This window comes from Coffea arabica, chromosome 9e (genome assembly GCF_036785885.1).
Source record: "Coffea arabica cultivar ET-39 chromosome 9e, Coffea Arabica ET-39 HiFi, whole genome shotgun sequence".
NCBI lineage: Eukaryota > Viridiplantae > Streptophyta > Magnoliopsida > Gentianales > Rubiaceae > Coffea > Coffea arabica.
The window spans coordinates 27,560,759-27,588,649 of NC_092327.1; the positions used below are offsets into that span (position 1 = coordinate 27,560,759).

General features: G+C 35.6%; 1 protein-coding gene across 3 annotated transcripts; it reads right to left on the bottom strand.

Annotated features, from left to right (window-relative positions):
- Positions 1–1,469: 1,469 nt before the first annotated feature.
- On the bottom strand, positions 1,470–27,323 carry LOC140014755 (ABC transporter C family member 2-like). 3 transcript variants are annotated; one of them, XM_072066009.1, is made up of 29 exons: positions 26,997–27,323; positions 25,722–26,123; positions 24,627–24,805; positions 20,890–20,929; positions 20,070–20,226; positions 19,577–19,691; positions 19,383–19,463; positions 19,208–19,232; positions 18,255–18,311; positions 17,108–17,173; positions 16,674–16,748; positions 16,238–16,345; positions 14,796–14,930; positions 13,965–14,071; positions 13,793–13,886; positions 13,101–13,268; positions 12,385–12,525; positions 11,164–11,367; positions 10,932–11,030; positions 10,675–10,827; positions 9,867–10,252; positions 8,912–9,092; positions 8,359–8,682; positions 6,461–7,217; positions 5,362–5,483; positions 3,151–3,396; positions 2,522–2,942; positions 1,979–2,094; positions 1,470–1,868 (listed from the first exon to the last, which is right to left on the bottom strand). In XM_072066009.1, the coding sequence occupies exons 2-28, from the start codon at positions 26,052–26,054 to the stop codon at positions 1,997–1,999; spliced, it is 4,872 nt and encodes a 1,623-aa protein (XP_071922110.1). In that variant the 5' UTR covers positions 26,055–26,123; positions 26,997–27,323; the 3' UTR covers positions 1,470–1,868; positions 1,979–1,996. The 3 variants fall into 3 exon arrangements, with proteins under 3 accessions (XP_071922110.1, XP_071922111.1, XP_071922112.1); XM_072066010.1 differs by lacking the exon at positions 26,997–27,323 and adding an exon at positions 26,216–26,825; XM_072066011.1 differs by lacking the exon at positions 26,997–27,323 and adding an exon at positions 26,322–26,663.
- Between the last annotated feature and the right edge of the window lie 568 nt (positions 27,324–27,891).

Here is a 27,891-nt window from a genome sequence, read left to right on the forward strand (position 1 = left end):
TTAAAATTGTAGTGGTGTACAAGAATTAATTAGTGCTCATATGGGATTGTGGTAGCTTATGGAGAAGTATTCAACTTAATAAAATTTTCGGTAGGAGGACTTATTAAGTTCTTAACTATAATGCTTGTATGCATGCTTGCAAAAAAAGTGACTTTTTATATGATAATTTGTGATTTTGAATTTTGTAGTGTTTTCATCTCTTTATTTAATTAAGAATTTACGATAAAATGGTCAAAATTTATCTTTTATTTTAAAAACATTAAAATTATTCTAAAAGCATTATTTTTTAGCTTCTTTTAAAAGTAATTTTGAGATAAATAAAAAACTCTGCTCCTAATTTGATCAAATGATGCTTATCAAACAATTGAAAAGTGCTTATATCACTTAAAAAATGGTAGAGGAAAAAAAATGAAATATAGATTCTAATAACTTTGAATTAATCATTTTAAACTTATCGTTTTAAATCAAAAAATTATTGGGCCAACTCAGTGGACCGAAGTGTTACACAACTACATTAATATTCGTATCCATTCAATCATTGAGCCCACCAACTTCTTTTGAAAAGTAGCAACAATAATCAAATTAAAGAAAAATTAAAATAGATTTTTTTTATACTGATAGCATATACACTATTAAATCTTTTTTTTTTAAGTATAATATAAGGTCTCAAATTCGAAACTTATCACTTACACTCTCTCCCTCCCTAACAAATCTAAATACATGCAACACATGCAAAATTTAATGTTTAAAATTGAATTGAGATGATCTGGCATGTATTCAAGTCGTAAGTGCATATACTGATAGTGCAAAATTAATGTAAAAATTTATTTCAAAATCAACTAAACACCTATGTGGACTTCAGAGGTTCAATATGCGTCACTTAATAGCAAAATTTAGCCAAGTTACTTAAATATTTACCAAATAACAATTCAAATCATGAATCCCGACTTGCACCCACCATGCAACGAAACATCTACAGCTGCAATTGATATCCAGACAACTGTGACTAAGATCACCACCATAATTGAGAACATTCCCCAAAGTTTAATCTTGGAGCAAAATTAATACTTGATTAACTACGTGGATGCTTTATTAGCCAATTCCTCCAAACTTCAAGTGTATTACTAGTCTAAAACAAAAACCCACTACATAATTGTCAGACGTTGAACGAGATGAAGCAACCCAAGCCAAAAAAAAAAAATAAATTGATACTTTGTACTAAATAAGAGGTACTAAACAAAAATTTCTAAATGCAAATCTGCTAAAACATGAATAGTGGCAAGCCATGGATTTCACTAGCCCATATTGGCAAGCCAATCCCAGTTTATTACCGTAGCCGTGAAAGACAAAAATAATAATTTTTCAAAAGCTTGTTAAATCCAAACACCAAAGCTATTGAGTGTTTGACCTGAATAAAATCATTAAAAATCTTAGTGACCTGTATGGTAAAATAAGTAAGACGGATAAAATTTGTCTGACAAAACATTCCTCTTTGTACATAACCAAGAAAAGTAGCTCAAAAATTGCTGAAAATTTGCTTAAACCCACAAAAAAACCATGAAGAGCTGTATGTGGTGAAAATAATACATCGCCGAATCTTTATGGACGCTTGCGCATTGTTAACATTGATACGAAGCAAGTTAAGTTTGACAGAGAAGACAAGTCGTCATAAAATACAGTGTGATCCACGAGCACAGATATGTGTATGATAGGCGCAGCAGATCATCTACTCATTCTGGGAGAAGATCTACTCATTCTGCATGTAATGGTACAATCGTTTATTAACTTTAGTCTCAGCAGATTATCTCCAAGTTACACTGGCAGCGGAACCAGACAGCATTGCTGAACATCTTTGGCTGCTTATCATCCTGCAAACCATACAACCATGTCCAACAGACCGTGGAATTAGCGTTGCTATGTAAATAAGAGAACCAACTGCTTTAGATTAAACGAAGCTGGTATTGCAAGAAGTCCATACATCATCATATCCATATGCCTACGTTGAAATGTTGTCCCAATCAATTGCTCTGTCCTCGAACTCAAATCCTGACTGATGAAGCCTGCTTCGACCCAACCGACCGATCACTGCAAGACCTGGGAAAAAAAGGATAAACAAACAGTAAGCTGGAGAAAACTTGGATGTGACCTTCAAGATCGAGAGGGACTGTGTGTATAACAAGCGTGCTGGTTGGATAGAAAGACTGCCTGTGCTTAACTTCCAATGGCTGGCTATCATCTCTCACTGTGTCTATTACAATAGAGTAATAGTTGATTTTACACACGCATTTCAATTGAGGAGATAAAAAGCGCATGAGTCATAGAAGATGCAACAGAAAATCTGATCAAGTACAAAAAATAAAATACTCTCCTTAGCCTAAAGCAGGTTGTAGATTAAAACAAAAATATACATACGTTACTATAAGAACCGTGATTTAAACTTAGGACCTAAAGAATCAAACAAATTAACCATGAGTTTTTTTATTGAAACTTTTCTGGTAATGCAACCATCTGCAATCCTTACCTTCAATCATTTTGTATAGGGCTGACCACCATCTTTCCCGGGAAACCTGGTATTGGTCAAGGGTTTCTTCAATTACTGTATCATGCTTCCCCTCCAAAACTCCTTGCAGAGTCATCACTGCATCCTTTGTTCTCTTGAGAATATTGTCATCATCATCAATTTCCAACTGAACAAGGTCATTCTGTGATGAAGTGAGGCTAACAGCCAAAGCAAACTGTGCAGCAGCAGCCCAGCGGGAAGAGGCAAGCCATCTCCTTTGGCCATCTAGCTGAGTTTCTCTCTGCAATTTGTTGTCCCCTTCTCCTCCAAATACTAGACTGCGAAGGTATTCAGCATTTGCTGCCCCCGTACTCCGCACCATCTTAGAGAACGCACTTTCTTCATTTTGCAATAGTCTCTCTGGTGTATCATATTCAAGGACCTAAAAGGACAACACAGAAAAATAAGGATATTACAGTTGATCATACAATATTCTACAACTATAAATCAAATGATGTGAGACATTAGAAAACAATCCCTCATTGTCAGAATAAGATCTGCAATGTTTTCTGCAGATACTTTCTTTCAATTTTTCCTGAAACAGTATCATATATTTGAAAATGAAAAGAGAAAAACAGATGGATACATACCCGACCAGAATCAAGAAGAAGAATTCTGTCGCAGTCGATAATGGTATTCAAACGATGAGCTATAATAAGCATTGTGCACGATTTAAACTCCTCTCTTATGGTCTTTTGAATAAGAGCGTCAGTCCTAACATCAACAGCTGCAGTTGCTTCATCAAGTACAAGAATCTTCGCACGGCGAAGCAACGCCCGAGCAAGACTAAGCAGTTGCCTCTGTCCAACACTGAAATTTTCGCCTGCCTCCGAGACCTTGAAACAGGAAAAAAAGGTTAGGGTAGAACTATATAAACTGTAGTTAACACAGCTACCAGGCTAAAAATTTAACTTTTTGTTAGCTTAGCCTCCAAGTTAACTTTACTCTTGTTCTCCAGGTTCCAATATGACTGAATTGAGAGATGCCAAGGTTCTCTTACCTTAAAAATTACTTAATCTTGAGTCTCTGTTTCTTATGTGATTGCAATACCTTTTCACTAGAATGTTGAATGATGAAAAATGGAATGAATGCACTGTTGAGATGTTTTATTGTCTTCTTTATGTATGCATGCTAATCTTTGTTGGTAAAGGCTGAAGAGTTCCTTGATCTTCCATTCTTTTCTCTTTCTTCCTTAATAATTGGATTCAACTTCTTTTCCCATAGTTTTAAAATCATGTTTGGTTTGATGACATTTTTGCTTACTACACTATTGCATCATTATAAATCACATCCCAGATATCAGATATTATCAAAATTGAAACAAGAAGCTTATCAGCAAGTCCTCATTCGTCAATTAATATGTTTACACAGCATGCATGCTTTACACTCCCTAAAAAATATGCATGAATCATTAATAGCTAATTCTTAGTTACTAACCGGAACTTAATGTTTCTAAATATCCATTCCATAATTTTGCATGTAGCATAGATAATGTAACGGATTTTATTGAGACAAAAACATTATACTTCAAATCTTATGCCAAAAGGAAAACTGCCAAATTAAGTGATCTACAAATAAAATGCCCATAAAAGCATTTTATTTGGCAATTTTCTCACCCCAAAGGATCTTTATATTCTCATTTATTAGCATGCAACAGACACAAAAACAAGTAACACCCCTAGCAGAGGGTTATTTAAAACATTTTTCAAAACAAAATGCTGGGCCAAAAGGACTTCAGCCACGTTATTGGTAGCCCACTACCTAAGGTACACTATCAACCAACAGAGCTGACCACCATATCAGCTGTGGTCCAAATGAGACTTGTCAAATGAACATCAGCCAGAACTTCTGTGCCGCAAGAATACAGGAGAAATCAAGAGAAGCGTCCATTGGATTGAATGGCAAATAGTAAGCATGACAATGTCTAATTGTAGATCAACTTTTATTGTGTTGATAATTAACCAAAGCACTTTCATAATGCAATATTTACCAACCCTAAGAATGTCTGCTAACAGTAACTTCATTAACACAAAGTAATAGGGAAGCTATGCAAACTAAAGCTTCTGTATCTGGAATAAATAATGAATCTCTTGCTTCACAACCCTACTTTTATTGCTTTTCCTCTCTCTATCTGGCAGAAAGTTGCTTCTGCTTTTAAATACATATACAGGTGGCGCTAAGACCAAGTATACAATATGTACATGATAGTTTGTCAAAGAATCTATCAGTTCAATGTTAGGCAGTCAATGTGCTAGCAGAAAAGAAGGGCATATTGAACTCTAAACTCTGGGACGTTCTCTTGGATACTATTCTTTCAGCATTTTGAGCACAGGTAATGGCTTTAAGTTAGACCATAATAAAGAATACTCCCTCCATCCCAGTTATTTGATCCTGTTTCAGAAATCCAACTTTTTAAAAATAGTGGTTTGATTGTGATGTTTGTGCTTCTCTTTCCAATTTTACCCTCACAAATTCAGATTTTGAATTTGAATGGTAACATGCATATGATTAAAGGGAGGGACTATATTGAAAAGAGAGACTAAAAGGTGCTTTGACTTTCTCAACAGAAGAAATGTTTTGGGACATACCAAAATGGAAAGTAGGACACTTTCAATGGGACGGAGGGAGTATGATGCTTTTCATAGTTTTTCTTTCGACTAGTAATGCGTCCCTTGAAACACTAAAATACTGTTTTTGGCACAGGGGACATATGAAAGGGAAATATTAACAAACTATTGATTTGCATATAAAGAGCCAACAGACAAATTGCAAACAAGAAGTGCAAAAAGTTTGATTTTTACCTCTGCATCCAGACCCAAAGAACTCCTCCTAATAACATCTTTCAAATGGGCTCTCTCCAAAGCCTCCCAAAGGTCAGCATCATTGTGTTCGTTGAAAGGATCAAGATTAAATCTAACAGTTCCTACAGAAAATAAAATGGCGGTCAAAAGACTAGCCAAAACTACAACATTAGCTTAGTTCACTGAATTTCATCAAATCTTGAAATAAAGTAAGTGAATTTGGTTAACTTGAAAGGTGCAAACCATATACTTGATAACTGATAACAAAGGATAGGAAAATTTTGAGTATGGTTTTGAGTTGTATATGCAGAGTAGCACCACAACAGTGCTAAAGAATAGATTCTTAAATAAGAGCATGGCAAATCCAACAAGCCTTTCATGGCCAAAAGCTATCAAGATATAAGGCTGATTAAAGGTTATAGACATGTATCAAGCAAGAGAAAACTAAAGAACCATTATTCAATCTTTGAAACAGGAAAATCGCCAAATAACAGAATTAATTACCAGACGATATAAACCAAAGTAAAACTCTGCAATTTGCTTCTACACCTGTGTTGTTAGGTACAGATTATAGATAATTTTAAACCACCCTGATTTTCATGGATGGAATTATCTTCCAGCTGCATGAAGAATACAAGAATACTGCCTCCTATTCCTAATGCACGAAGAAACAACCAAGAACACGAGTTTATGGACATGTCCATGAGCATTAATATTTAACAAGATAATTGAAGTTAATCACTTACAAATATTAGGCCAGCAATATACTTGTAACAGAACTTAACTAACTAGAGTAATACCTACAGGAGAGAACATATCAAGGTGTGTAGAGTTGAAATAACCTAAGGTTTCCGGCCCTATAATTCATAGAGAGTATTGTTGTATAACTATAAATGGTTACTAGTCTGATAAGATATTAGAGGATCAATGTCCCAGCTGTCACACTACAAAAGAGAAGAACACAAGAAATGAAGCTTAATATGGTTCCAACACGCTCCACCAAAATAGATTGAAAAAAAAAAGTTCAAATTGAAATAGAAACTACACGAAAAGTTTTTCTAATGTTTTCATCTCATCTCCAGGACTAAATTCCACATACCTGAGAACAGAACTGGAGCTTGTGGTATAATACCAAGGACCTTACGAAGATCTGTCAACCCAAACTTTGCTGTATCACAATCATCAATCAAGATTCTTCCTTTCTCCAGTTCTACAAGTCGGAATAGAGCATTAAGCATGCTGGATTTCCCTGCTCCTGTTCTACCAACTATACCCACCTTGTCGCTTGGAGGAATATAGAATGATATACCATGGAGAACTGGGGGAAGTTCAGGCCTGTAACGCAAGACAACTTCCTCAAATGTAATAGATCCTGACGAAGGCCATCCAGGAGGAGGGCGGTTGCCGTCAATAATTGCTGGACCTTCAGAAGGAAGCTCTATATATGTGCCAACTCTTTCAACAGCGTTAAGGCTGTTCTCAGCCAGACTAGCCAATCTAAGTACACCAGTCAACAGGCTCGTAATGTTCAATGCATAACTGAGAAGTAAACCCATTGTAGAGGCAAAAGCCTCCTGGTTTTCAGCTCTTCCATTCTGCATAACCGCAAAAGTTGCTGTAAGCCATATCATAAGCCCACCCAATGTTTCTAGGCGAATTGCAAGCCAGCGGTTCCCACTCATGGTTACAAGAGTGAACCTGATATTATTGTCCATGGAGTTACCATTGATATTTGCCATCCTATCATAAGCTTTGTATGCACGAATAGTTGATAAACCATTTAATGCTTCCCCAAATTGTGCATACACAGGAGATCTGCTTACAGAGTCAAGACGCTTTACTTCACGGGCTGTGCTCTGCAAGGAATGGTAACGATTAAGATACATTCCAGAATACATTTATTTATGTACTTGTGCAATAGACTAATGACACACGAAGGCTAAAGCAGACGGTTGTAAGTAGCCTAACATAACAAAGTTCTGATAAGCAAACTCGTGTGGATAAAATGCTTTAAGCAATAAATATGACACATTGGCATTACTATTCACACATATCATGGTTAATTTTCCATTTAGTTATCCATGGTAGTTTTACATCGTTTTAAGTTTACTTTCCTAAAGTTCTAAAGCTCTATGGAATAGTCTCTTCTCAATTCTTAATGTTCTTCAAGATTCCTTTCTCCGTTCAATAGAAACCAGGTGAAATACAGGTCCAAACTAATATCTGATTAAGCCAAAGGAGTCAAGTGTGACAATGTGTTCTGGCACACAGGTCATAGCTTGCAGAAAATTTGGGAAAACCCAATAAGCACGCACTGTGCAGACTAGAGACTGAAGCAGTTGTTCCATTTAACAATTGGGTATTCAAAGCAATTGGCTCATATCAGGTTGAAAACACAAGCAACTCCTACATATTGAATCAGTTTCCTCATTATCAAGGTATACTTTATGGATATCTGGAATATTGTTTTCACTCCATCATCAAAAATACTTGATCAAATTTTAAGAAGAAACATGATCTGAAAAACTTTTGCACTAAATATCATCCAGAGACTTGCAAGCAAGTGTTAGCTAGAAGACAAATAAATTGCTTAACAAATATTAGAAACTTTGAAACTTAAAAGTATCCTAATCAACCTTATGATTTAAATAGACTATGCTTCCCTTTCGAAATTGACATTGAGACTGATTAAAACACAAAAAGCACCTGGATATCTGGTTAATCATGAATGCAGGGGAAAGATGCAAGGACAAGTGAAAGAAAATATCCTATTAAATTTTCAAAAAGCAAATGGCCAAATTACTGAGAACCTTAAATATGATTAGAAGATAAATAAATTTAAATAAATAAACTCCATATATCTCAGTAGTACACTTAATCTCAATCAGCTTCAAAGGAATGTCCTTCCAGGATGTGTTCATATAACAGATTTCTGTTTGTTAATGCAGTTGGGCCTAAAAGACAAAAACATGATAAGAAAGTGAAAAGTACAAATACCTGATAGTAAAGATAGGCCACATAGAACAACACCAGCAGTGGCATTATGGCCCAAAGGGACATAGTGCTCACAATTCCTATTAGTACGAAAGTCGAAATAAGCTGTGACACTTGTCCCAGAAACATATTAACAAATGGGGCAACAAACCGATCAATATCACCTAGATCCTTAGCAAATCTATTTATTATCCTTCCTAGAGGATTTGTCTGAAAGAAGACCATTGGAGCTCTTAGTATCGAATTAAGCATAGCCTCATGCAACCTTCTCGCAGCATAGAGACTTGAAATAATCAACCAAAACGAATTCGTCAATGTCACAAAGACCTGCATTGCAAAAAAAAAATAATAATAATAATAACCATTGCAGATATATAAATTTCTCTTTTATTTCTCCTTCCTTCGGCATCATATTCTAACTGCTTTGCAAAGCAACAAAAAATCAATCTCCATCCTATTGAAATAGCAAAAGTAAACAACAACAGGTACATTACATAAGGGTGGTCTATGCATGAATAAAACCAAAATCTTGGCAGCATCAACAAAATTAACTTACCTGGCCAAGTGATAGAAGAGCATAGACCAAATTATAGAAAAGAGGCCCATGTGCTGATGAAGTGCTTTGATCTGTCCAGTAACTTAACCAAGTGCTACTTGAAACTCGTAGGACTTCAGTTAGGACATAGCACATGAACAATATCATCACTACCCACGTGCCACCTAAAGCATCGTTGTATCTGTGAAATGAAAGAGGGGGAAAAGAAAGAATACCTGTTAATTATAGAAAAGCCTGAGCCTGCTCTCAAAAGCCAAATTCTCACTTTCGACCCCTACCCATGAAAATTAGTTAATAAGCAAATACATTTTTCATTTTGTTTGCTTGATATGAGAAGGATCAGAACAATCACATTTTCATTTTTTTTATTCATTTTAGTTTTTCATTTTTTTTTATGCCTATTACATTAGAATTGTTTTCATTTTTCATTTTTCCTTTTTAATTTCAGTTCTCTCAATCCTATAGACCAATGTAGATGGATAACAATTCTAAGGTGACAGGCTTGATAAGTTGAAACATCTCCTCAAGGAAACCTTTGACTTGATAAGCGCATTGAAATACAAAGACAAATCATTCCAGTGACAAGACTTCTTTTTTTATTCTATCCAGTAAAGAGAGGATGTGTAATAAGATCAATGGTCTCTGTTATCTTGACAGCAGAGCATCAGAACAATCACATTTTCAGGTATTTGCCCATCACTTAAGCAAGAATTCCAAAGTGGTTTCAAATAAAAAGTATAAAGAATTTTACCCCCAAAAAACAAAAAGTATAAAGAAGAAATAACAAACAGTTGGGCCATCCTTTGGTAACCAGATGTACTGAAGATCACTTTCTTTTGGTCTTTTGATGGCTATGAGACTTTAACTTTGTACGCTTTACTCTAAAGGACAATACAGCTTATGGTGAACGCAATGAAGTTCAAATGTGGGTGAAAGGTTTCAAAAACTACTTTACCTTTTCAAAACTTTAATATTAACGACACCTGTTTCTCGTTCTTCCTGCTTGATGAGAACCGATTTTCCTCCTTTTCGTTTAGTTTTAGAGGTGGGATCCTCAGGCAACCCATTGGCCTCACCATTAGCAGATAGCTGCAAAGTTTTATCATCAATGTTTTGAACAGTTTCTTTTTCTTCCACATATTCTTCCATTTTCCCTGCATTTTCCATCAATCTTTGAAACAGTGGGCCGTTATTTGAGAGTTCTTCAAATGTTCCTTCCTCTTTCACCATACCATCATGCACCAAAATAATCTTATCTACTTGTGAGAGAAAATGTAGCTGATTTGTGACAAGAACTCTGGTCTTTCCTCTCAGTTCTCCCTTAATGCATCTTTCAAAAACCTAGTATAACAAAAGATACGCAGAATGCAAGAGTTTAACTAGATAGCACTTGAGATAGCATAAGACAATGGAAGTAATTAAGTGAAGCCTTCACGGATAATGCTAACTGTTGAAAATACAAAAGGAGGAGAAATAACCCATAACTACAGGGTACAACGACAGATATGCAAAACAAATGATCCAACTGATCTGGAAAAGCTCCAAGCTGACTCTTGTCAAAAATAGAGATAAGTAAAAATTCAAATTCTAAATAGAGTCCACTTTAGCATAACGATTAAAATTCTCAAAGATGAAAAACCCAATGCATGACAACCTCATTGTTGTGATGAAGCCGAAAAGAATTTGAGGAATGGTAGACAGTCCATTTTTATTTTGCTTTTTAAGTGAAATGTGGATCTTAATTTAAATTCTGAAGTGGTTACCTGCCGAGCCACATGAGCATCTAGAGCACTTAAAGGGTCATCAAATATGCACACATCTGAATTCGAGTACACAGCCCGTGCCATGGAAACTCTTTGCTTTTGCCCTCCACTAATGTTAACTCCTCTCTCTCCAATTTCAGTAAGATCGCCACCCTGTAGTAGAATTTGCAAAGCAGGTAAGCTAAATATTCAAATTAATAAAGAACTCAAAAACAACCGTACCAAAAAACTGGTATGGCAACAAGTCATATCCTTACAGGGAGCAGTTCAAGGTCATGCTGCAGTGAAGTCACATCTATTGCTGTTTCATATCTAGATGGTTCAAAGACAGCTCCAAACAGTATGTTGTCTCGTACCTGTAAAAAAAAAAATGCCTCTGATTCTTATTAAAGATGTAACAAGCACAGTGAAAAACAAAATGACTTGAAATGCAAGTGGCATCCACTCAAGGAACTAAGATCAGTAGAAACATGAAAAGAAATTCCCTACCGTTGCATTGAAAATCCACGAAACTTGGGGCACGTAAGCAACTGTTCCTCTGAGGACAACAGCAGTTGCATCAGATGCTGGAGGAAGCTCCCCAAGCATTGCTGAGATAAGTGATGTCTTTCCCTCTCCTGTGCTGCCAACAATTGCTACCAAGCTACCAATTGGTATATCCAAGTTAATGTTTGACAATGTAGGTTTATCTGCCTGGTATCAGTGGGAAATGCATTGAGCATACCATTCGTTCACAGTAAAAACTCTGTGCAAGCTTAACAATCTAGAACTTGAGAAAGCCAATTGGTAATATACAACAAGAGAAATATGCATATTAACTCTTTGAAGCAACATTTACCACCCTATAACTTCCAATTTTGTTAAAAAAAATGTTAAGAAACAGCTATAACCTCAAGAAGTCAATAGGAAAACTATGAACATAATCTCAAGCAGTTAAAAGCAAAACAGGTTGGTTTCTATGCCAAACAGCCCACTTGGTGATTTATATATATATTTTTAACAAACTATGCAATTTATCTGCATGCAAGAAGCGCTTCATGTGTAACTGGGAATTGACCAGTGATTAAACAAATTATCAAAATGGTTTACCTGAAATTGCTTCGGAGTTGGTCGAATTAGTTCACCTGTAATGAGTTTTAGGATTTTAGAGGTACTTTTGTCTATCAATCAATTGCTGGGCCCACATTACCATTTTTTCGATGTTAAAAGTACTCGGAGTAATAATCTTCAAGAATATAATCGAGATGAATCACTTGTGTAATTTAATTGAACAGTTGTGGCATTATTCTTCTAAAAAGAAGAAGATTTGGATGGCAATATACATGAGGTGTCAATTAGAAATGTTCAATTCGTATGATGTCTTGTTTTAACTGAAAGTTAGGTTATGGTTTCCAAACCTTCAGAGGAATTCTTATTTTTCAACCTCTTTCTACACTATATATAATTCTGACCAGTTAGGAAACTTAATTCGATCAACTCTTATGATTCTCCAACTAAGTTACACCACCTCCGGCTCAATTAGAACCCAAGACAACATGAACTGTCATTTAGATAGTTTTGGGAGCCATAAACAGGCCCAAGTTTCTCTAATCTATAGATTGCTATCACTATCAGTTAATCCCTTCCGGATTATGATTAATCTCTTGCAATCTCTACAATTATTAAGAAAAGGTAGAAGAACATAAATACAGAAATGTACACATAAACCACCTTTGATTCCCAGGAGAAGTATCCATTCTTGATTGAGATTGCAGGAACTTCTGGTTCAAGAGGTGGGTTAGGTAGAAGAATTCTCTCTTCTGCTAGCAGAAGTTCCTCCAAGCGTTTCAGAGACACATTTGCATTCACAACCTGTAATGACAGGAAAACATTCCCAAGAATGGTATTATGAACAATGCGTTGATTATAAAAACTGTCAAGAATACTAAAAATTTTCTATCAATAAAATTTTCAACTTGTAACCAGCAACATGCTATTATAAATAAAAATAAAGAAAATAAGCACTATAATCCCCATCTTTTTAGAAGAGAACCCATCAATGGCTCCAACCTCACATACAGGAACTTAATCAAAAGAATAATTATAAAGAGTTCATAATCAAGAATCCAATTAAGATTAATAGGGCTTCTTACCAAACTAACAAAATAGATACCATCACAAAATATATATATATATTGAAGGGGAATGATGCATCTGACTTTTGCACACAGGCTGAATTCTCAGACATGCCCATCCAACAAAAAGTGCAAAAAGGAACAAATACACAACAGAAGAGGGACAAGAATAAAAACTTTGTACAAACAACTCATTGGAAAAAAAAAAAAAAAAAAAAAAAAAACTATTCCCTGGTACAGATAGGAAGGTGGAGAAAACAATCTAGCTCTACATGAAATGATAGAACACAAATGTACAGAAGGAAAAAGAACCTGTGTAATTATATTTGGAAGCATGAATAGTGGAAAGCGCAGCACAGCAAACAAAGAAAGAGATGTGAATGCCCTTGCAGGTGTCAAATCCCCTCCAAGTAAAGTGAACATCCCAAATGAAACCACAATCACCACCACAGGAATGCTGTTCAGAATGAAACTGTTCAACTGCAAAATATGCAAAATATCAATGAGGTTTCATTTTAAGAGGAAAGAAAGAAAAGCATGGTGGTAATTTCACTTGTAAAGAGGGAAAGGGAGAGAATCTTAACAGTTAATCACTAAAAAACCAAGGATTACATTTCTACTGATGCACACTTGGTGACAAGCAGTTTAGCATTTATTGCAATCACGCTCTTCAGTTTGTATAGCTCTCAGCTATGATTACAGCTTCAAATGCCATTTCAGATTAGTGTGTTAATATTGTACTTTATCAGCAACAAATGAAGTATCCAGTGCATGAAGAGAGAGTGCAAAGAGGATTTACTGCAAAGCTAAGACATACAGCTCAATCCAACAGAGGAAATGAACAAAATGAGGAATGTCGGAATAATTATCTTATCCTCTGAAAGAAATAAATCCTCAAAACACAAGATGGAGAAATTTTACACACACTATCGTAATGTAAATATTGAGAGAATGAAAGGATACAAAACAAAACCAATTTCCCATATCAATGAACTCCAACATACCGCAGCTAATAGTTGTGCTCTACGGAACCAAGACAGTTCATCATTTCGCACATTTTGAACCTTTGACTGGAAACTATCCTCCCATGCATAACATCTGAAACATATGCAGCCAGCTATTTAGCCATCTAATATAGCATATAAAGGCATAAACCACTTATAGGACAAGACACACTTGACAGTATCCATGGCACCCAAAATTTCATTCATGAGTCCAATTCGCTTGTCCGTGCGTTGCAGCCCTTCTTTTGACAATTGCTGCATCTTGCTTATAATAAATGTCTGTGTCCAGAAGAAGATTTCATGATCACTAAACATGTATTCAGATAGCATAAGAGAAAATTGATATTGGTGAAACGTAAACAAACGCTCCTCATCTAGAGATAAAACAAAAAACAAATAGCTCCTACAAAAAAACGAGGAGAAGATCTGCAGAGTGAGAAATTCAAGATCCAGGTCCATTTACAATGACAAGCAGACAAGGGTGTAAAGCTTTACTGCCTGGGAGTCAAACTCCAAGCTTGCCACATAGTTTAACTTAGCCTTCCAAGTGTTTCGTCCTATTTACCTCCAAACCCAGAGGTAAATTGCAAGTTACATGATTCTGTTTAATGGCATCACTGTAACATCTAATACTAATACATTAGTTTCATCCTATGTTTGAGGCATTTATGTTGCCTAAATGAATAGATCTTCTCGTCCTTTTCAAACCCAATCCTTCAAGATTAAGAACTTTCAGTGAAAAGCTTTAGCTGAATTGATTTTCTTTCTAGGGACTTTAATTTATTAAATGCCTTTTTTCTTTAAAATTTTACTTTCACTGAGCCCTCCACCAACCAACTCTAAAGGTATATGTACTGAAATAATGACATAACATTGCACTATGAAATGGGCAAAGCAGGAAATTATAGATTAAATAAATAACATCAGGGATAAAGGTTAGGTGTTACATAAATTGTTTCTTTAAGGCAAAATATAGGAATGGTGAGGGGGAATAGGTCTATACCTGTATTGGGAACATAAGAACAAGTAGAAGTGCACCAAGTAGTGACGCAACACCCAATTCCAGGTATAGCAGAAACAAGGCAACTACAATTCGGAAAGGAGCCGACCACAAAGTGTGGAGTGATTGACATATTTGCTGCACAAGGAGAAAAATAGTTTTGATAACTAAAGTCCACAGAAAATGTACAGAATGTCAAGAGATACTTAAAGATGACAATTCGTGAAACAGCTTTTGGACATTGTAAATTTCCATCGAGTAATACATAAGGTTAGCATCTCAGCTCCTTAACTTGGTCATACAGATAAAGGTTTACTGTCGGTGAGTGCAAAAAATTCATGACTGCTCATCAGCTCCTAATTGTGATTTAAGAGCAAGGCAATGTACTGCAGTAGCTTTTGTATCATTAAGAGCATAGGAACTTCATAGTACTTTCTCACACAAGTCCATACAAGTGATGGCAAGGTAAAGTATCTTTTATTACACTCTCTATAATGACCAAATTATTCATGTAATAATTTGCTCAAGACCATTGTGTCTGGTAAGAGCTGGAATAGAAATATGATCCGTCTTCTGAAGCTTTAACCTACAAGTAAACCCTCAAAGCTTCACAAGATCATAATTGACAAGGGCAACATATGATGAGAAAAAGCCAGTACCAGCAGGAGAGAGCAAGGATTATTGGATAAGTAAACACAAATGTCTACTTTGATTATACAGAAAGTTAAACCACATCCACTGCAATGGAAAGTTGGAAGCAAGTTATCTAGGGAAGGGCGACCACTATACAGATATCCAAGTTTGAGTCATATTATCTCTAACAAAATCCCAGCGTTGGACACATTTTCTTTTCTTAGGTGCTCTGACAGTCTTAAGGGCAAGTCTATGAAGGCTGACTCCGGGAATATTTTCATGTAGTTGGTCTCCAAGTTGGCTTGTGTTCATTCAGGATTAAAGAATTTGTGAAGCCCGTGCTCCAAATTTCATGCTTAAAGTATGCAGAATAGCTTTAAGCAACACTTATTCCTCCTGAAGTTAGAGATATAATATCACACACGAAAAACAAACACAGAGAGACTTGCAACAAGTCATCGTCAGACATAGATCGGACTTGCTGATGGTCACCCTTGAATCAAGTCATGGATCTATGGTATAAGTTGGAGGGTGTCAAGCTTGGCCGGATCTGGCCTTTATCCACATATTGAGGCAATTAAAAAAAAAAATCCTTTTTCTGATGATTAGTTACAATCTAAACTAAACCTGCAACGAGTTATGACAGCAATGGCATATTATTAACAGGATACAGAAAAGTTAAAACCACTGCTTTATTCCATTACACCATGTATTTAGAATCAAAAGTCAGATTTTGGCATCTCTCTGACAACATAAAGATCACAGTAGCATTAAGAAACCAGACCATAGAGAAATTCATAAAGGAATCATGCCTGAAGAGCTTCAGCATCGGTGGTCATTAGATTGGTTATTTTCCCAGTTGCAAATTTTCTACGACTCTCATGTGTTAGCCTCAGTGACTTCCTGAAAACTGCAGCAATCTATAAAACAAGTTGCAGGAAAAAAAAAATCAGCAATATGATGATGCTCAAAAAATTATGAAGCTCAAAAAACCGTTGTCAGAGGAAGAAAAATAAATTCACTGAAAGCCCTTAAACCAGCTCATGTTGACAATACTAGGTGTTGAACACAAATATAATTTATCTGGACCCCTCAGCTCTCCAACTAAAACGTACATTACGGTTCTAAAGTGTACATACCCATATGAAAGAAATGAAACAAATCAATTACTCTAACATGCAAAGCAGTGGACAATAACAGCTCTAGTGATAAAATTGTCAGATTTTGTAAGATAAAAGTATATCTTACCAGGGTTGATCTCAATCGGTATCCGACGCGCATTACATTTTGGAAATATTGAGCTTCACATAATACTCCAAATACCTAAATCATATAAAATCCAAGCATGTCAAAGCACATAACCAGGAAGGATACCAACTTCAGATAACTCCTACCCCAAAAAAAGGGGAAAAAAAACTTGATTACAATAGTAGTTATTTAGGAAACTATTGACCCTCAGAATGAAGGGAATAAATGATAGATCTTTTCTGGTAAGTGCTCACAGAGAACAATGTATGACGTCCAACAAAGTCACAATATTGAAATTTAGTAAAAAACGATTAAGTCAAAAGTTTGCAAAACAAATAGTGGAAGGGCTTACATGCAACCTAAAGCATTTACCAAAAGCATAGCTAGTATGAAATTAAAATTCAGAACTTCAAATTCAAGGACTCAAACCATACCACTCCAGCAAAAATTGAGAATGCATAAATGTAACCAATCCAAGCCGGGTCTCCATCTTGCATGGACTGTCAAAAAGTAAATGAGATAAGAAACTGAAACATGAAATGGATACAATAAGTGAGAGTCAAAATATAAATTAAATGGAAAATAGGGAAATCATCGTATGTCTTCTTCAGACTGCGTTAAGTACACACAAACTTATTAAAGCAAATCTACTATCCTAGACTTGAAACAGATCCGGAACACATGGAAGATTTTAGAGAACCATCAACCTTTTGGTTGGCAAAAGCAATGGGATTAGACTTTACACTGCTAGGGAGATAATTCCTCAGAACAAATTGACCAGAAATTCAAGTCAAAAGTGGTAGAAGAAGACACTTGTGGCATCGTGGGATCTTAATTTTTTCTGCACTACTTTTTACCATTAAGTCCTAAAGCTATGCTTGTCCTATAAATGAAACTAATAGGAAAGTTTTAATGTAGATGGATTACAATCAAAGTTGAAATCTAAAGTGAAATACAGAGGATACAAACAGATGGAAGAACAGAAGTACATACTTCAAGGTGCAATTTCAGCATTTCGTTCAAATACTGCATATCTTTTATCATTAAGGATTCATTGCGCTAATTATCTAGTTATTTTAACCTTTTAGTTATCAATCTCAAATATCCTACTTTTTATGGCTAATTCCAGAAGTAAGAATGCTTCCCACTCTAACTTTGATTCAAGATAATTGACTTAGAAATTACCAACTTGGCTTAAGGAGATTGTGCTTTTTACCTTAGCAAGAATGCTTCCCACTCTAACTTTGATTCAAGATAATTGACTTAGTAATTACCAACTTGGCTTAAGGAGATTGTGCTTTTTACCATAAAAAGGCAAGACCACATATGTGGAGGTTAGAAAAGGAAAGGTACACTCTGTAAAAGTAAAGTGATTCAAAATGTTGAAATTAAACTTCAGATCACGTCCACATGATAAATACTTTTGTAGGGTTAACTGACTAAAGTCAGCATATCATTTAAACACAAGATATCAAGTCCAGCTGTTTCATTTCCAACTTCAAGACACGCTCAACAATACCCTCAAGTCATTCACATTTGGAAGCAAGTTTTGAAAGAAGATAAAGATTAGATGCAACTCACCTTTAAAAGTTGATTCAATATCATAGGCCCAATAAACTGCGAAACGTCATTCCAAATCTGCAAGATTTTCAGAGAAAAATAAAATGGATATACCAACTAATTAAGTTCTCAGTCTGCAAATAATGTTTTAAAATGGATGTCAATATGCCATGTTGACTCGTATGATAGACACTAGAAATTCTGGAGCATAACATACCACTGCTGTAATGAAATTTAGAAAGTATTTCTGAGAGAAATGTGTAACTTGCATACAATGAAAATAGATTCTTGATCACAGAGCCATGAGAAATTTTTTATCACAAAGATATACGTTTTGATGTTGATTAACTCTTGACTGAAAGGTAGAATCCAATTACAATAGTTACAGGACAATGTAAAAACTTTTAATGGCATAAGACAGTAAAATAACACTGTTTAAACCTATCTGAACAGATGTTCATTCAGTATGTTGAAACTTTCTCACAACCAGAAAAGAAAACAGAATTCATATCTTCAATTACAAGTATTCTTTGTTCACAGATAACTATAAGTTCAAGAGAAGCAACTGTAGTTGATTTAGTAGACCTCCATAATAGGTACTTCTACCTTTCCCAAACCAATTAGGCTGAATGCCTTTTTTCCCTTTTTTTATAATCCTAGCTGATCCTGAATCAGTAGTAGAACATTGATTTTTCCACAACAATGGAAGGAACTACTATTATAATGTTCAACAAAAAGAAAATGAAAACCAAGACTTTTCAGCATGAGCCACGATTGCTAGAAGAGATGAGCATAACCAGAGGATGGGCAGATCATATACACCAATTATTACGAATCTTCAAGTCTATTTCACGGCCAATAGAAAGCTTTCCAGTGATTCATATTATGACAATAATTTATTTGACTCACAAAACTCCTAGATATAATTGATTGCTAAAACTCTTAGATATAATTGATTGCAATCAGTTTAGTACCTTCCAAAAGCCTCCCCACCAAAATCTGCAGAGAAGAAAGGAGGAAAAGTGTGAGATCTTTAAAACTTTAACTATTTGAGCATTTCCAAATCTTGCAAGAATTTAAGATTGTGCAAAATTTCCGACAGATTCAACTAAAAATGACCAAAGTTTCAATCAATTTATCACCATGTACCTTCCACCAAGTGCATGATTTAATGCTCTCAAAAGCCATGGATTAGGCCTTCGAGACTCTTCAACCCAGCATTTCTGGAACCTAAACAATTCAACAAAGTTATTAATCTATTCTGTTCAACCTGACTGTTTTTATCCCCAAGAAGCAGCCTGTGCAATGCATATATGCAGAAAAAATCAGGAAACTCCACATACATGTTATTGAGTGTTTCCGTCCTGTCCCAATTATCCAATTTCCAGACATCCTTTTCTGTGAGAGGTCTTTTATAACCTAGTTTCATAAGAGGATTCACCCATGCAAAAGTAATTTCTGCAGCAGGAACAACAATTAGTTCTAGTACATATATCTATTTAGGGATTGAAAAAAAAAAATGTCCAATGGGGCATTAACAACGTAAAGGGAGTTGGATCAACATGTCTTAATGGTAAAAGTGAAGATGAACTAAGAGGATACAGGAAATTCAAGCCTAGCTTATGGATTCCATACAACTAAATACGCAACAATACTAACATATCTAATACCTCACCCTTAAGCATCAAAAATGTAAATGTATCATAAAACCAATACGGCAAGAAAGGTACAAGCAACCATAATCAATTGATAATAGTTAGTATTAACTAACTATTCCTAAGCCATCTTAAAATTTCTAAAACAGCACCCTTTAGTTAGTTAATGTGCTCCACGTACTAGAGAATATGTTGGCATGCCTCTCAGGACAAATCTGCTCTCCTCCAGGAAGTTCTTCGTAAGCTATGTTGTCCACAGATTCAGTTTGCACAGGCAAGTAGCCTGGATAAGGATCTAAATCTGGAACATAAAAGAGCAATAGCACCCCAAATACAACCTACAAAACAACAAACGCATTTGTTCATCTCATTCCAGGAACAGAAAGAACAAGTGGAAAGCAAGCATTTAACAGCCTCTACACATTTTCAGACCCAGTTTGCAGCAAAACATATGGAGTTTGCGTGGATCAGATTATTGGCTCGGCAGCACATACATCCATTGTTGTCAAAAACTCATGAGGCATTCGAACAGAGCTAACATATAGGGGGAGATTTTGCAAGTGGACTAACCAGCTCACTGGAGCATAGGCCTATACATGTTAAACTATACGTGCATAACATCAATGAGTACTAGGTCTTTCTTACACATCTGACAGAGCCTAGAGCTTGCAATTTTCACAAAGAAAAAATAAGCGAAAAGTAACACACTTATATGTGGTAAAGCAGAAACAAAAACAGGGAAAAAAATGTTGGTGCTCAGCCTCCCACAGGGTCACCACCATACCCTGTGACAACACGAGTCATGCAACATGGCACAGACAACTTTTAGACAATGTTTCCGTCAGCTATTCTCAAGTGCGACCAGTTTTCTGTTCTGGTCCAAAGTACTAGTTATATCTGATGAGCCATTATCATGTTAGAGATGCAAAGACAGACGCACAGCCAGAAGGAGAACTTACAAATCATGGCAACCTCAAAGCTAGAATATAAGCATGACAAACCTGGACAACAACCTCGCTGATGTAAAGATAGAGAACAGATCTGCAACATAGAATACAGCATTAAATAAATTGCAATAATGAGACACACGACCAACTTACTTTAAAATTCACACAGACCCACTCATCGGACCTCAAAGTTCCATAATTATGGTTCTTTAGAAATTTTATGCATTTATGTTTTTCTTGTAAATAAATAACATAATACTGCAAGAAAACATTGAGCACAACTTAACAATGACAAGAGACAAGGCAGGCATCTTGCTAGTCCAAAGGTAATAGGATACACATTTGTTGAACATGGATTTTCGACATAAAATACCACCAATGTTCCATAAGCAACTGGACGGATGACAGCACCTAGCAGATCTTACAGCAAAACACTGAGAAAAGAGAATGCAAAATGGAATTGGATTGGGCTGACTAAATTTAACACCTCCAGGCCTCAAATTGGTCATCATCATCTTTCAGATGTGAAACGAAAATGATCCAAAAGAGCAATTCTTACACAGTAATTAGTATCCGACCTTCCTCCTTGCATTTACAACAATTTTCTCCAAAAAGTTAAAAATGTTTCAAGTTAAAACATCATTCGCCAGAAATTAGAAATAGACTAAGAGAATCATACTTATTTAGACCTAAAACCCCAGAATATTTGCTATTACCCCTCCTGAGGTTAAAAAGCACTTAGACTCTAAAGACAGCTTTGTCTAATATCATTACACGTGTTGAATGTGAACACCCTTCTGAACAGTCTTACCCTCTTCCAACTGCTTCTTAGCTACAAACCATGAGGTCTTACATTCCTCCACCAGTCTGTTGTCCAGAAACTACGAGCCCAAATACAAGTATGTCAAACACTTTTCTGGCACACGTTTACCAATGTGATTTGGCACTCAAGCTTAGTAGCTCAAGTATAACTTTTGCAGACAACAAAGAAATGATGATCAAGCATTTGAAAAAATGAACTTTACAACAAAAAAATAACCAACAGAAATAGTTTGAGAATGGGGAATGATACTTATACGCCCCAAAAGTTTTTTGCACTCACCTACTATGTATTTGCCTACTTTACATGTTTGTCATTTGGCCTAAAGAAAATTCAAAGAGTGTGCAAGAACCTTTTTGGGTGTGCAAATATCAATACCTGTGAGAAATCACTTTCAACAATTGGACACCTAAGGCTATGCACATGGATTACACGTTCTAGAGAAAATGGTAACATCACATATGCCGCTTCATTACATGTAAAATTAGATAACAGAGAATGAGACAATTGAAGCAAAAACTCAAATTTGAAAACTTAGTATGGTCATTTGGCAAGATTCAGACCTAAACTGACCTAGAATGCCCATTAGACTCTTGTTTGATGTTTTCATTTTTTTTTTTCCTCAAGGGCAGATTTTGTTTTTGTTATGTGCAAACAAGCTGCTAGGGAGGTTCACTTCTAGCACATTTCCAATGAAATTTTCAAATGAGTATCAAGTTTGTGGCAATCTATTGCTAGCTACTCTTGGGAGGTAATAAAAGATTAGAATTCTAAATATTCAAAGTGATCCTACCATTAAAAGCAAGATGTTATTGATCAAATTTCAATCACCAGACATGATTATGTCTAATTTTAACATGTGACTCAGCATGGCCCAAGATTTCTTCTCTCACTTTCCCTACACTTCATCCCTTTTCCTCTTCTAGTTTCCTACAGCAGTGCTACTTGTACAGCATATACACCGTATGAATCCATGACCCGATGGTCATCAGACAGAAACTCCACCAAATGGTCCATCATACAGTCAATTTCTTCAAGCTGAATATCCATATCCATCTAATCTAGAAAATTCTTCAAGCATGAATAGTACTATCTAGCTGCAGATTTATAGTTGATCTGATAGTTAAATGGTCTACCTTATGCCTCAGAAGAAAAATTGGCATAATCCTATTTCTTGACATCTCATATAACCAGCAGATACATGCATAAACTGCAAATGTCAACATTGTGACTTCTATCAAGACATTTGTCACATTTCAAGACCACCTAAAGGATCAGACTTCACAGCGAAGGTTTGACAGGTTATGTAAAAACACACTCAGATATTTATGCATCTTCTTCAGACCAACAATTAGCAAAAGCAACTTTTTTTGTTGATTTTCACTTTTTTATATTCCAATAAATAGGGTCCTTCAATACAATGCTACAGGTGTACCATCCAGTGCTTGGAACAAAGTTTAATTTCAACTATTTTATTACCCAGTTTACTTCTATGAAGTTAACAATCCAAATCTCTGTTGCTAGTGCCATTAACTTGAGTCCTCATAGTCTTGTTGAACTCCAAACACTTAGTAACGCAACAGAGGTGTCCGCTTTAGTAAATTACCAAGCAGTTACTCGTACGAAAACCTTCAATAAGGCAGCAGACTAAGAAATCAAAAGCCTCAGATACCTTAATTGCAAGAGATTAGCTACTCTGCTTGTTATTTCTAATAAATACAAGCTTCAGCCCTCCTATTCACCCAGGAAACTATCTTGCTTTTTATCCAATATGGTATAGATGGATCAAATTTCAAATCCTGCCTCCTAAAATGTCCTGTCTGTCATATCGGAATAATCTATAGGCTTTTGTGCTTCTTAAATTCCATACTTAGCAAAGATTGACAACAAATTAGACCGCTACTTTTTTGGATCTTCAATTAATACAATGCCAGCTGGACTGTTTTCTAAGTAACTTAATATTCTGAGCCCATCTGTTTAGAAGTGAAGGCTCTCTTATTGAGTGCTTGTCAACTGTGCCAAATGGTTTCAGGCATCTAATAATTCATTGAATTTTTTTTTAAGGGAACTTCTCATATGGGACATATCAAAAAGGAAAGAATGACAACAATAGTTGATGTAACCTTAAAACTTGGCCCAAAGGGTTTGGCAGATGACTAAAATCTTTTCCATTCCAGACATTCACAACATATCCTTATAATAAGAAGCAGGACAAGATCCATAAAAAGAAGTTGGCCCCTTAAATCTTCCAAAGCTAATTTCTGGATCCAAAGCTCAACAGAGCGACCTGTGTTCTCCCACAAGAACTTTGTTATTAGGTTAATTGTTTCTTCCCCATTTAGTCATGATTAACAATACAAATCAACAATTTACTGCCTGAAGAGAGTTTAAAAACATATTCACAACAGAAATGTGCTATTATTATCAACCAGAAAAGTAAGAGCTTAAACTTTTCAGGGCATCTATTTCCAGCCAGAATATGATCACCAGCCTGGTAGATCATCATAAGATCAAGGACTGAATCAGTTATTTATGACCTGATGAACTAAACGAGATCTCCTAAAAATGTTAGTGAGCAATTGTTTCAGAAATTCTCCAAATAATTGCTTTGGCACCAAATTACTAGTTATATGAGTTTGGCACACATTAGAATCAAGTTTGTTATTAACTTGGTAGAAATGATAAGGACGAAACAGATTCGTTTCAGATGTGATGGAATAAAATGAGATTTATTCTAAATTTTGAAATGCTACTTCAGTAATGTAGCTACTATTTCTTCCTCTATCAATTTTCAGTAGTACCTCAATAAAAACAAATACCAAAACGCCACGTTGATTGCTTGAATTAGTCATGAAACTCTAATGACAACACAAATAACAAGGATAGCCCAGATGAGAAAATTCACAACACGTATTCAAATGAGACAGAATAAATCAAATAAGTTCATCAACATTAAGTGAAAGAAACTGACCGGTTGTAAAACTCCCCAACAGATAAGACAAGGTTCAGCATCACCGAGTCACCAACCAAAGCGAAAACGACTCCAAATCGGACATACCAGCGGAACTCATGAATGTAGATCCTTGTTTCCACAAAAAGCATGACCAGCATAAAGCCCCAAGCAAGAGCCTCGATGATTAAAGAAACAATCTGCAATATTGAATACACAATTTATCGGTCGCAGAATTTAGTGATCAAATACCATCACATAGACCTAAATGCAATCGATAGACAGACATAAAAACAAACAGACCATCATATAAGCATAGCAGGAAACATCACCAATTGCAAGAAAATATTCTCTGCAACAAGTCTCATCGCTCTCTTGACCTCTGGCCACTCGAAGATTCACTATCAAATTGGTTAGGATTAAGACCCCACAAATCAACTGATTACTAGACAAAATGATTCTACCACGAGCTATATTGGTGACGATCTCTCTTTACATTCTCACATTTTCAATTTCTTTGAGAAACATGCACTAAACTCTTCTAATCAACAGTTAGAATGAGACTATTTGTTTAGATGTTTGATAACAAACTATTAACTTTTCAACACTTATATACTCATGTCTTGTTCAAGAACATCCTGATTTGTGTTAATTAATGTGCCCAGTTACAGTCAAATAGGTGTTTCATGCAAACTAGAATCATCAGTTGAATTTTATATCCGCACCTGGTCACTTCGACAACCTAATCTTGCCATTTAAATGCTTCGAAAAACATTTGTATTTGGTACAATTAATGTTCTGTGAATGACTGCACCCAAGACCAACCTTTCCTACCTCCCTAATCCATTGCCCTCCCCCCTCAGAAAATGCGAAAAAGGAAGAAAATAGAAACACACAAAATCCCATCGCATAAAACACAAATATGCACACACTGCCGCAAGTGGTGTGTCCAGATTATCCAGCTCAGGAACAACATCCAACTAAATTTGGGGTAAGTTGATGTAGAATAATTAATACAGCATCCCATATCAGATTCATTAACTTCAATCAGAAACACACCAGAAAAGAAAGTTATAACTTCCCAAGAACACGCAACTGAAAATAGAGATCACATACCTCATAAGGAGCAAGACCAGACTGTCGATCAACATCAAAGGCAGAAATACCCATAACCAATCTGAACAAAGGTTCAGCAGTGCAATAAGCAGCCAGCAATCCAAGCAGATAATTGTAATAATTCGACTTCAACTGGTATCTCTGGACCTTTCCATCCTTCTTTGTAAGCCATATTCGGTACAAGCACAGGCCTAACACAACCAGATGGGATATGCAGATCACCAGAGCATCCGAAGCACAAGGAGTATAAGCTCCAAAGGCATTTTCCACTGCTTTTGACCATACTCCATTATTCACCGGCTTACAATACCATTCAAATGGCTTGGAAGCCATCTTCTTTTCCACAAACAACTTCACTCAACTCTATAACCCCTTAACTCAATACATTATGCTCTCTGATCCCTGCAAAATTTTATAACCAACACGATCATTCAGAAACAAATTAAAAACAGCATAAAAGTTCAAGAAAAAATAAAGGGACAATCCACACATACAAAATTTTAAGCATGATAGTGCTGTCTGAACTACTGAGTATCTAAGACAATAATCTGACCAAGAAAGCTTTTTGCCCAAGAAAAATTGGAACAAGGAGAACATTACCAAGACCTAAAAAGTCAGACTTTCAACCGTGCAAATAAGACTATTCACGCTTTTTGAAGCTGAAGATAGTTGACTTTTACCAGTAGGAAAACCATCCTCAAAAAACATCTTTTATCAAATTCAACCTATTTTACCATTGGGTTTCTGAAAAACCTAATTGCTTGCAATAATATTCTCAAACCGATAAAAAAAAAAAAAAATCTCTTCGTTTTTCATTAGAAAACCTCAAGAACAAACAGGAACAGTGATAGCTTCCATATTATTTTTTACTTCTCCCGCACTAAAATGGGTGACCCAAATCTTATTCATTCATTTCTTCCCTCATTAAATTTAACTTTGTCTAAATAACTAAATCCATGCACCAATACTTCATGACTAGCAAACATTTTCAGCTTCAAAATTAGAATTAAAGTAGCACTGCACATCATTTCATTAAATCACCAGCCTCGAAAAAAATTTTAAAAATTTAAAAAAAGAAATAAATAAATAAATAAACAAAAACCCATTAAAGTTCTGAAAAGAAACAACTAGAAATACCTAAAAGATTGAATGACACAAAACAAAAACCCATTAAAGTTCTGAAAAAAAAAAATTAAAGTTCTGAAAAAAGAAACAACGAGAAATGCCTAAAAGATTGAATGAAACAAAAACCAAGCTTTCTCATCTGATACGCACAACAAGGTTTAGCTGTGGGTTGTCCACTTTTTTCCTTTTTTCCCCCGCTCCATAAAGAGGAAGATGTAATGAAGAAGTTTATACACTTCTATACTGGAATATGCCACCTTTTCTTTTCTTTTTTGTAATTTTGGTCTGTTTTTACTTTTAATGAAATGAATGATGAAAAGGAGGCCAAAATGTGCATTGATTCTCTTTATGATTGTGAGACAAAAGATGGTAAAAAAGGACAATAATAATAAGTAGAATATGATTTGCCCGCAGCCAAGTCCAACAAGTGGCCTTTTCCCGTTCTCAGTTTCTGCTCTGGGTCTGCTGCGCCACGTCAGGGCTTACGACCAAGCAGTCCCATCATTTACCAATAAAAAAAACTGAAGTCACCGACTAACAAGGACTCAGGTTCGGCTGGGACCAGGGCTGCTAACGAGGAGCCGGTTCGCTCAAATTGCGATTCGAGGTTGATCAACATACGAGCGGGCTAACAAACGAGTCTAGTCGAATCAGTATCCAGTATACAAATTACTCGAATCATGAACTCACCGAGCTGGCTCGAGCTTGTATATTTTAAATATTTTATATTTTTAATAGTAAAATTATATTATGTCTCCTATAATTTAATTATTTAATTGGGGTGAAATGTCAATTTTATTCATTTTGAAAAATATAAAAACTATTTTTTGTTTTATTTGAGCTCGAGTAACCTTGAACTTGAGCTTGACAAAACTCGAATTGGAGTTTGAACTCGAGTTCAAGTTTTAGAATGAAAATTTTGATTGAGAGTTTGGTACAATTATCTGGTTGTCATACTTTTTACATTATACAGTATACATTTTTATAATTTTATTGTACTCATAAATTTGATTCATATACATCATATCAATGTATAAAAGACACC

What these genes read in the sequence shown, in the direction of transcription:
- LOC140014755 (XM_072066009.1), bottom strand. Translation starts at nt 26,054, where the DNA reads ATGGCTTCCAAGCCATTTGAATGGTATTGTAAGCCGGTGAATAATGGA. An exon ending in ACCGATTGAGATCAACCCTG is followed by an intron (nt 16,346 to 16,673) that starts GTAAGATATACT and finishes CTTGTTTTATAG; the next exon opens with ATTGCTGCAGTTTTCAGGAA. An exon ending in CCGATGCTGAAGCTCTTCAG is followed by an intron (nt 14,931 to 16,237) that starts GCATGATTCCTT and finishes CTCCTTGTGCAG; the next exon opens with CAAATATGTCAATCACTCCA.